Source organism: Lytechinus pictus, chromosome 7, assembly GCF_037042905.1.
Source record: "Lytechinus pictus isolate F3 Inbred chromosome 7, Lp3.0, whole genome shotgun sequence".
Classification (NCBI taxonomy): Eukaryota; Metazoa; Echinodermata; class Echinoidea; order Temnopleuroida; family Toxopneustidae; genus Lytechinus; species Lytechinus pictus.
In genome coordinates, this window is record NC_087251.1 from 39,788,317 (window position 1) to 39,799,482 (window position 11,166).

The following is an 11,166-nucleotide window of genomic DNA, read 5'->3' on the forward strand; positions in this document are numbered from 1 at the left end:
AGAAATTTTCTGACAGGTTTCTATTTCACATACTGAATGTCTTGAAAACTGCCGCCTGAAATAGGGGCTTATGGAAGCACTGGATCTTAATGTTTAGGGGCTCACAGAATGAACAATACCCGGGGGGTTCCAGTCAAATATATTGATGTACACACACATGATCAAAAAATGTGTTTAAAGGGGTGTTTTTACATTTTTTTTTGCAGGCCGTGCGTGCACTCGTTAAGGGTATCAAAAACACTGATTTTCAAAAAAAGGGGTAGTTTTGAAAGACCAGTCAATGCTCAATCGCAGGGTCAAGCGTCTTTAGGGTATGTTTTTTTTTTCCAAAGCTTTTTTTTAAAGATTAGCCAAACGTGTTTAGGGTTTGTTTTTTCCCCAGGGTCATATTCTGGCGACATCTTGTTTAGGGGCCAAAATGTGTAAATAAAGCCTGCGAAAATCTAGTTTAGGGGGTTATTTTGCACACAGAGAAAAACTCGTTTAGGGGGTGTTTGGAAGTAATTTGGCCACGCGCTTGTACAGCAAAACATTTGACTGCCCCCCCCCCCCCCGGGAACAATATAACAGAGAATGAGAGATTTAGGAATGGGGAGAACGGTTTGGTAAATGAAAATGGGTAAAAATATAAACTTAGGAACAACTGGCAAGACGTGAAAAAGGGGCATCTGGGCCATACATACCCCCGGGGAGCCAGTCATATGTATTACTGTACACACGCGTGGCCAAATTATTTCCAAACACCCCCTAAATGAATTTTTCTGTGTGCAAAATAACCCCCCAAACAGGTTTTTTGCGAGCTCCATTAACACATTTTGGCCCCTAAACAAGTTGCCGCCAGAATATGACCCCTAAAAAGTTTTGTCTTCTTGCTAACAATATATTTAAATATAGACAGAACTATATTCATGGGTATTGCGCACCCCTCAGTGCAGTTCGGGTTAAAATACCACAATCGGGAAGAACCTGAACACTTTTCAGAAACGAGGAGGAAAAAGCCCCGGGAAAAAAAAACATACCCTAAACACGTTTGACTAATCTTAGAAAAAAAAAGCTTTGGGAAAAAAACACCCTAAATATGTTTGACCCCACGATTGACCATTGACTAGTCTTTAAAAACCACCCTTATTTTTGAAAATCAGTGTTTTTGATACCCTTAACGAGTACGCGCGTAAAAAAAACCCTTTAAACGCATTTTTTGGGTCACGCGCGTGTACAGCAATATATTTGACTCCCCCGGGACTTATAGTGCCATTATATGTTAGTGCCCCTCAACCCCCCACCCACCATTGCAAGTTGTTGATAATGAAATTTGGTGCTATTGGCTTTCCATAGTGAAGATTCTAAGATTCCATTTCAGTTTGGGCTGGACAGGGCCTGATTTGATTGTAGATTACGTGTATCTCATGTTGTAGTGACAGCATTTATGGAAGCATTCTTCATACTACATGTCGAATCCTTTTAAAAATCAATGTTGCATGAAAGGAGAATGAACATAATTATTATGTGTGTGTCTACCAGTACTTGTATTAATCATTTGCTATAATTCATTGTAGCCCAAATCAGGGAAATGTTAAATCATTTTCAATACGTGTATATTTTTGCAATATTTTTTTACTCTTTTGAGTCATATATATCTGCTGCAATTTGGAATGTTTAGTAATTGTATTTAATTTGATTGAATTAAATTTATTTGAAATTCTATGAAAATCTGTCTTTTCTTTTCTTTTTTTATTCAAGTGATATGTGTCCAATCAAGTTTGAAAAAAAGACAAAAATGTGATGGCATAAAATACAGATAATCATAAGGGAAAAAACTTCAGTACTAAATTTAAAAAAAATGATTATGAACTTGAAAGTATAAGTATTACACAAATCCTTCTTTGTATAGCTACATCTATACACAACAAAAAAAGTAAGTCCCCCCTTAAACAAACATCAATAATTTTCGAACCAATGCGAGTTTTTAATATATTTTTACATGAGCGTGTAGGTAATTTTATAAGCTACCCTCTGAGTAAATGTTATGGACATATTTTACGTCATGCCTTGAGCAGTGAGCACCGTCAGAAGGCAAAAATGTCACTTTTCAAAAGTCACAAGCCAAATATCATGACTTTGATTCCATTTAATTGGAAATAATTCCACATTCTCATCATGAAATAAAGTCAGAAGGCTTGTAAAAGGTACTTTCTAAAAGACGATACAACTTTTTTGGCTAAATTTCACGGTTGAATAAACACAAGTCCAAATTTGCTATAATTTGATTTTTTTACACATTTCTATCAATAAAACTGATCGAATATGATGACAGTTATTTTTGGGAAGAGTATCTTCAACAATATTCATCGTTTCACGGTTCAATTGAAAACAAAAAATAAGATTTTCAAATATCATATACATTTAAGTAGGCCTATTGTTTCATTTTGGTAACTGAAAATGATCTCAACTTTTTTGTTGTGTTCATGACCAATTAACATGTTTCAATGATTCAAAGGCGTTTAATTAAACATTCACGCTTACATGTGGAATGTGATTAGCTCTTTTTTACGTTATTGGAAAAAATGCAATTTGTAACTGGATATCTGCCACAAACCTTGCATAGTTCATTTGATTTGATTTTTATGAAAATTCCGACATTTCATGCTTCAGTGAGCACACAATATTAAAAAATTATGCAAATGAGAAGAAAGTTCAAGGCCTTGGCCCCACTCTGTGCCGTATCGAATGGTTATTTTGGTGTGCGCGCCTTTTGGATAGTGTTACTCTGAAGCCATGTGCGAAGTTTCATGAAATAACTGTTGGCAGAAGTAACAAAAACCGTCCATGAAACAAACCCTCATTTCACATTTGTTAAAATTTTGACTTCCTCTCTCATAGACATTGTGTACATTATGGGTGCATATGTTTAAGAATAAGTAACCCCTTATTCAATATGGTGAAACTTTTTTTCAAGGCTGTCTTTAGCAATGTCACTTGGCAGTAATGTTTATCAACCTATGGGCAGAATTCTGTGCAAAAATGAAATTGATCTGTTTATTTATGGATGAGCATGCATCAAAGTGGGAAAAGGGGTATTTTCAATGCCACAGACTCACTTTAAAGGGTAATGAAGTGAATATTGGGGGCAAATTCGGTTTCAAATGTGACTTTAATTGCTGTTGTTTTTATCATTCATCATTTCTATCACCACACACTTTCCAAACTTTTAACATTTTCATGGTTGAGCGATCACATTAAAAAACCTAGGAATGAATACTCTTTATACTGCATAAATGTATTCTTTTCCTAACAATTTCTCAGGATCACTTTAATTTATGGACAAATCAGTGGAGGATCCAGAATTTTAAAATGGCCTATAATCGGGGGAGCCACCAACATTTTCAAATTTTAACATGATCTAACAAGTTGTAGAGGATACTACCATTATAGTACCATAAACCCCTATGATATGTCACAATACAGGGGCCGCGGAATGGTTTTCAAAGTGGGGGTGCTGAGCCAATTTAGGGGGGGGGCCCGTGCGATACATTGTGCTCACTCAACCATAAACATACGATATCAAACTTGTGTGTGGAGTGGCTAAATGATGGATATTAAAACGGCATTAACACCATAAAATTTACCTAAAAACAACTTTGCCCAACTTTGTATTTGCACAATCTGAAAAACGACTCTTGTGACTTTAAAAAATTGTCATTTTTAATTCAATCTTTAATTACTCATGCATGACTCAACCAATCAATCTCATTTTTCCCCAGGAGTTGCTTAATGAGTGTAGAAAACCACCTACGAAATATATTTCAAAATAATTCCGTTCTAAAGTTACAGCAATTTGATTTAGGGGGACTTACTTATTTTGTTGTGTGTATATATACATGAATGGTAGATTTATACATTGGATGGTTCTAAATGACATACCAGCAATACTGGCTCAAACAAGTACAATATCACTGCTAATCCATGCAGAAAAGTCATCCACTATACCGGTAATCATCATTAACCGGCCACATAGAAACATTGTTTAGCGCTAACAATGGGCTAACAGAGGATGTTATGTCGCAGCCATGATTTACGTTTTGGGTCAACGTTTAACATTACAATCCAAAACAGGGTGCTACATAACTTTTTTAGAAGCACTTGCCCAGTCGGGCAAGTAAATTTTTAAATAGTTGGAATATACTTGCCCAAAAATCTATTTCACTTGCCCGAAAAAAACCTTGGAAAAAAAAAGTTTTACCTCTTCAAAGAAAGTTTTGTGGTTTTATAAATCATTTACCCTTTTCTCTCTTTTGACAAACTGATCTACTTTATTATTGCATTTCTTTTTCCAAAGTTATTTTATCTTGCCTGCCATGACCAAAATTAGGGTCAATATCATATCATCGACCCTAATTTTGGTCATTCTACTGTGAGAATTTTGCTTGCCCAATTCGAGCTAGTAGTTTTGCACCGGGCAATCGGGCAAGTGCTTATGTAGCACCCTGTAAAAGATGTGACTGGGTGTACTGTTAGTGCTCTGTTCACACTCACAATATTTTTGTGGAGCTGGTACAGTGCTATATGGTACGATATTGCACATGGGGAATTTAAGTAAGATTTTGGTACAGTTAAAGTACAGCAGTATCGAAATACTTGCCATGTCATGGACAATTTTTCCCTCCACCTCAGGTTTAGATGACATGTATTATTTGTTTAAATGATAAAGTGATATAGGTAGGAAGACAAATAAGGAAAGTGGCAGTTAAGGCTAGCTGAAACATTTCGTCTTCTTGATACTGACTGATTTACTGCCTTTTTTCCACTGTACCAATTCATGATCACGTAAAGAGCACAGTGCTATACCACCATTCCCGAGGCTTGATAAAATATAGTAATGAAATTATATTTTGTATTTTCATACTCGTATCAACTTTACAAAAGACACATAGCGCTAAATGTTGTGGGATGTTCTATACTTTTAATAAATATCAATATAATATATTGTCTATATTCTCAGAAATGCCACAGTTTCAACATGTGATGTCAGATGTAAAAAATTCTAGTATTGCCTGTTAATGTCTTGATATTTCAAGAAAACAACTTAAAAATGAATATTATAAATAAAACATTCACATTCCCGTATATTGTCGATGGGCAGTGCCTTTAAGGACAACAACCAGGGACAACATCTTACAACAGTAATACTGACTTCATAAAAAAAAAACAAGCAATATAATGAAACTGAATTTGTTTCTACTTTAAGCATTGCTTTCTTCTTCTAGGGGAAATTCAAAAGGATACTAAAGATCCTACAGTCAGAAAGGACTGTTTAAACCACTATGCTATCAAACTTATTGGTATCTACATTTATGCATTAAAAAAATGACAGACACAATTTTCTGTTAAATAGACAATTACATCTTTTTATCTGCTTCCTCTCGCCAATAAAGTAGGGCAGAAGTTAACTATTGCATACTGCCGAAAATAGATGTGTAAATTAATTTTTTTCCCCTTATTTCAGAGTGCAAATAGACTTCTTTGTAATTTGCACTATATACAAACTGGTTAGCATTAGTATTTCATTTAAAATTTCATCTAAAATAGCCTAGGAAAATCATTGCATCAATAAATTGCACTGATAAGCTCTACATTTTTTTTTATATAAAAGTTTTATATAATGTGCAAACTGTATTTTATAAAATATTTCCAAACAAGTAAATTTGAATATTTATATTCTTCTTTGAGTTCTTGAGGGAAATTCAGCCTACAATAGAAAACGTTCTACCTTGTAGACCCAATATACATGCGATTAATCAAATTAGTGAAGTAAAATAAACTGACATGACACTGTGCTTCATAGATGGTGTCCTTGTTTTAACTTAATCAAGTTTATACTGACAAAACGATTGACAGAGAATTGCCCATAAAGACTACTTATATGTAGGAAGACAAGAAAATGGGTCTCAATGAACATTGGTCTTTATGTACAGGTTTCTGTAATGCATGTTTCAAGAAGGAAAAGTAATGAATCAAAATTGTTGTCTTTTAGACAGATGGTCCCTCTGCATACATACAGATGATCGCTCAATAAATCAGTTTAAAATTTTCCATCATATATGCATAAATATTGCATAAATATTGTAATTTTGCCTACAAATTGCACAAGATTTATCATTGAATCAAATAAGGGGCACGCACTATTACAATGTTATACATTACCTGTAAAATAACAGTACTGTACATAAATTTATAATTGACTGCAATAATTTAGATTTACAACACATATTCTGACACAAGTTTTAATTAAGATAAAATCTAATTTAAAAAAAGTAATAAAGTGCATACAATTGAGCACTCTATTTAGATTGCTGTAAAAAGAAGAAAAAAAAATAAGAATACGCGTCTTGATTCTTTGTTCAAAATGATGCCGTTATTATCATATCAATAAACCGACGGTTACCCTGTTTCACAGGAGTTACATTGCAAATGTAAAGCTGCATAATGAACATCTTTGGTAAAAGATAGGGTCTAGACTGGGCCCTGAATTATAAAGCTTAGTGATCATCGTAAGGCTGCTTGCTGTGATCATTATTTAGATCATACAATAAGTTTTTGATATGGGGCTATACCAAATACACACTATATACAGAAACTCTAAAAGGTATCAAAATTAGCATTTAATATGTTAATCATTGGGAGGAGGGCACATCACATCACAAAAATCCAAATAACAAACACACAAGGTAGAACTCTGTTTATCCAGGTAGACTTGTCATTAAGAATAAGCTTTCAGCATCATACATGTACCATGGCATCAGTTTCCTAGTCTCGATGATGGACGGTTCGACTATTATCTTCTGCCATCAGTCCCTTCACTAGTCTTTCCAGCTCAAAAAGATGTGCATCGTTGCAGTCTGGGACCAGCTTTCTCATGGTGACAGCAAGCTGCAGCAAGTAGTCCTTGTTCTTCCCACTGGGTCCCTCAGAACAAAGGATCTGATTGGCTATCTCTTCCAGGGGAGCAGGTCCTAGAAACGAAGGGTTACAGGGAGTGGCAATGTAGACTAGGACTTCCAAGGGTTCCTGGACGGAGCCATCCGGAGACTGAATCGGATAAAACATCACGGCTTTCGTGGTGTAGCCATTCTTTTCCCTGAAGTCAAGATACTCCTTCACACTGTCTCTATCACTCTCGGCGACATGATAGGCAATGCCCCATACATCCTCCTGAGGTAGGTGACAAAAGATGGAGCATGTTTCATTTAATCAACACCCTTGTCAATAATAGTTCAAGCGGGGTGGAAAATATAGATTCGGTTGTTTTGGTAAAAAGTTTGTTTGCCTTCTTGAACTGTTTACAGACCATAATGTGTTAGTTTTGGTTGCCGGTTTTCTGGGTCAGGCCGGCTGTGTTTGGAATGTGGTAGTGAAGGAATTCCAACTGAATGGTTGCTAGGCGTTTGGACTGTCTGGGATTAAGAATGAGCATTTTTCGGGACTCGATGGATTTGGAAGAGTAGAATTTAATACTGAATTAGAATTTATGGACAGTCCAGCTGAACTTAAATATTTTTCTATTCTGCTTCCTGTTCTCTGGCTCGCTTGCATTCTTCAGCGACTAGAGAGATAAAATGAACAGGTGGGAGAGATAACTGACCTGTAAGACAAGAGAGTCATATAACGAGAGAATTGAGTAAGAGAGTAGATGAGAGAGCTGTATTGGGAGTGGTTAAAGTGTGAGAGTCTCAGAGGGGGAAAAGTTGATCGAGATCAGTTGGGGGAGTGGTGAAGAGAGTTACGTAAGAGGGAAGAATAATGGAAAGCCGGAGAACTTGAATTTGATTAGTTCCATTTTATACACTAATATTACAGGCTTGATTAATTTTGCGCATCGCACCAAAAGTGATACGACTGATTTGGGGAAGTGTTTTCTCGCCACGTGGTGTTTGAGCCAAGAAGGATAATGGCATTTTGTGCTAAGTGGGGCGGGGTAGTTCTTTTCATTCTTGATTTGTTTTGCTGCCGTTGGCCATGTCGGTTTAGTTATACCCCATTGTCGGTCGTCCAGTCCAGAGATGCGACTATACCAGCTTACTGATTTGACACTGATTTGAAATAAACATTATGTACAACTTTACTTCATCTCTTCGTTCGAACTTGTTATTTCTTGACTCCGTCTTTCTTTGTACGTGGGCAGCGCAAGACGGCGGGTGGCTACCGGTCTTCTTGCAAAGCTGTGCCGCTACATTTAAAGTTTTCCAAGCATACAGGGCTTGAATTTAGAATTCAAAGTAGCAATTTAATTATTTTAGTAAGTGCACTTAAATGAAAGGAAAGATGGTGTTCACTTTTAGGGGGCATCTAAGGACATCTAAAACTGGCACTGGTCAATAGTGGGACACATGCACTAGATGACTGCATAGCACGAAGGCCACAGGCACAAAACAGGGCATGCTATTTTGGCCTTAAACCTACAAATATTTGGAAAGGCATCAAGGCCTTTGATTAAACTGAGCCCTGTTCTTTATTCAATGATTGTGACTGACATCTATATATGTATTTATCCATTTGTGGGGATTACATAAAAATGAAGGGCTTTGTCAAGCAGTTACCATAAACTGAATCAGACTTCCCTCCACTACAGAAATTTTGAATAAATGATAAATACCATAAATCCATAACTAATAAGAAAATTGTAATTTTGTATTACACAAAACAATAAATTCAAATAATTTTACGTTTTTCTGCGGACCATTATACCAAGTTTCAGTCGTTTTCTTTCACTTCAATTTCTTAGTTTTTAATTTCAAACTGTGGCTTGTACAAGATTTCAAAGCATCCAATAATTCAATTTTACCCAATCCACCGAAATAAAATAACTCAATAGTTGAGAAAATTTAATATTAAAAAAAAAATGAACCTTTGTAAATCGAAGCCAGATTAAAATATCTCAAGTTTTCTTACCCCTGGTGTTTCGATGAGGGTGACTACTCGTCCAGGCTGTGAAATAGTTTCAAAGATTAAAATGCAAAGAGGGGGGAGGGGAGGGGGGAGGGGAAAGATAAAGAGGGAGAGGGGGAAATAGAGATGAATGAGAAAGAGAAGGGGGGGGGGTGAAAGAGAGAAAGGGAAAGGGGGAGACAGAGAATTATTATATATCATATTATCAATTGGCAATACTGATACCCAACAACAACAGTGGTCCACCTGCATTCCCCCAACATATCAGGAGGAGACCTGCGGGACACAGTTCTGTGTGCGCGCCCTTCTTGGCGACCCACATTGGCTGGCTCCTCCAGAAAAAGCGCCTTTGAATGTATATATATGGTGAGCACTATACAAGTGCTGTGCATCATCATCATCAACAACATACTTTGTTAAATCATTAATCTGCCTTTGACAGATCACCTCTTAATTTTGTCAGAATTTTCTATTTATTTTTATTATGTTTTTATAGCCGATGCTTGTCACAAATTTTTCTCTGAATTGGCTTAATCAATTTTACTGAATTTCTTGTCATCTATAAACTCTATCTTAGAGATGCCATAATAAGCTTTTATCGCGTTTATAAGGACTGCAGAAGGGTAAGATGAAAATATGTTATTGTGACCTTTGACCTCAAAATCAATACGCTTCCTGGGATCCATGCTAGTATCATACACACAAAATTATATGAGCCTAGGTTAAGTTAAACTGAAGTTATCGCATTTACAAGGAAAAGTTAATGGACGGACACCGAGCGTGATACGGGCGTATAAAAACTGTCTTTTTTCTGTGTCCCATATGTGACGGCCCGTCTTTTCTCTCTAAAAGGTCAAGGTCATATGTCACCATTTTTTGCATGATTATTCTTCTCAGAACTAGATTTCAACCATGAGGGTATTCAATCTAATCAAAGTCATTTTATACTATTTTTCAGGTCATTAAAGCCTCTAAAATGTCCCATACGTAACACGCGCGAATTCTTGGACTTGCCCCATAATAATTATGCAAATTTGACTCTAACTCAGTGAATATTGGTCAATTTTTTTTATATATATAGTAGCTTAGGACTTGCTCTTTCTAAGTTATTGCCTTTATTTTTCATTTAGAGAAAAGGATCATCCTGAAAAATGGCAAATTATAAAAGCATGTCATTTGGGCTCATTTTGCATGTAACGGACATTTTCACGGTAACCGACGTTACACGGCACAATTTTACACACTTTTCATTGTGTGTATGATTATCTCTAGAACAACAAATGATATAGTAGGAGTTTGCTTTTAAGCATCTATCTATCTATCTATCTATCTATATATATATGTTTGTCTGTCTATCTATCTATCTATCTTCTATTAATATATCCAGCTAGCAGCTATCATTTGCCTGTTTACCTCTCCATCCATCCATCTATCTAATTATCTATCTTATATGTATCTGTTTAAATATGTATGTCTATCTGTCTGTCTATTTATCTTTCAATCTAATGTCTGCTTAAATAATTGTGTCTGTTTATCTATCTACGACAGACCACCTAACTGTTAATTCTTCCGCATGACGAATTAAAATCTAGTTAATAATATATGGAGAGCTCACATAAAGTAAAAAAGACAAATTTGCTCAAAATTACAAATATTTGTTTGGTAGACAACTGCGGAAAAATAACAATTAACATGAAACTAAAAATTGAAATAAATTATAATAATATAATTATAAAATATCCTAGGCCTAACTGAGATTCTGCTACACAGAGTAGGTTTTTAATTTGTTAAAAATTTTCAAAAGATTTCTTCAAAAAGTGTATTTCGTGCTAGACCATGTGTGGTTTCAGCCTGGCTCAAGAAACAAGTTTATTGTCTGCAAAAAGAACCCCCTGAAATTAAGTCTAAATTCATGCCGATTACTGACACCCAGCTGACCCGGACCTGCCGCGGGGTTGACAACCAAGTGAGGCCTACCTTTTCGGGTACTCCTCTATGGTCCAAGCTTGCTTGCCAAAATCTCCTGGCATAGCCTTTCACACTGCCAACTAACCGTTCCGTATAGGGAAAATTGGTCTTCCATGTCAATGATCCATACCCAAATATCCACATTGTTTGTAACAAAATCTAAACGTAGAATTTAAGGAATTTAATAAGCAACTCAGCTTCATAGCTTTGCTTACACTACGTTACACACAGGCTAGCGGACGATGTCACGCGGCG

The 11,166-nt window shown here is 35.9% G+C and overlaps 1 protein-coding gene across 1 annotated transcript; it reads right to left on the minus strand.

Moving 5' to 3' along the window:
- Window positions 1-4,947: 4,947 nt before the first annotated feature.
- Window positions 4,948-11,160, minus strand: LOC129265778 (putative glutathione-specific gamma-glutamylcyclotransferase 2). The gene is made up of 3 exons (XM_054903717.2): window positions 10,921-11,160; window positions 8,947-8,982; window positions 4,948-7,209 (listed from the first exon to the last, which is right to left on the minus strand). The coding sequence occupies exons 1-3, from the start codon at window positions 11,053-11,055 to the stop codon at window positions 6,805-6,807; spliced, it is 576 nt and encodes a 191-aa protein (XP_054759692.2). The 5' UTR covers window positions 11,056-11,160; the 3' UTR covers window positions 4,948-6,804.
- Between the last annotated feature and the right edge of the window lie 6 nt (window positions 11,161-11,166).

Coding starts and splice junctions, on each gene's coding strand:
- LOC129265778 (XM_054903717.2), bottom strand. CDS start 11,055: ATGTGGATATTTGGGTATGGATCATTGACATGGAAGACCAATTTTCCC. Junction 8,983..10,920: donor ATAGAGGAGTACCCGAAAAG/GTAGGCCTCACT, acceptor ACTATTTCACAG/CCTGGACGAGTAGTCACCCT. Junction 7,210..8,946: donor CCCTCATCGAAACACCAGGG/GTAAGAAAACTT, acceptor CACCTACCTCAG/GAGGATGTATGGGGCATTGC.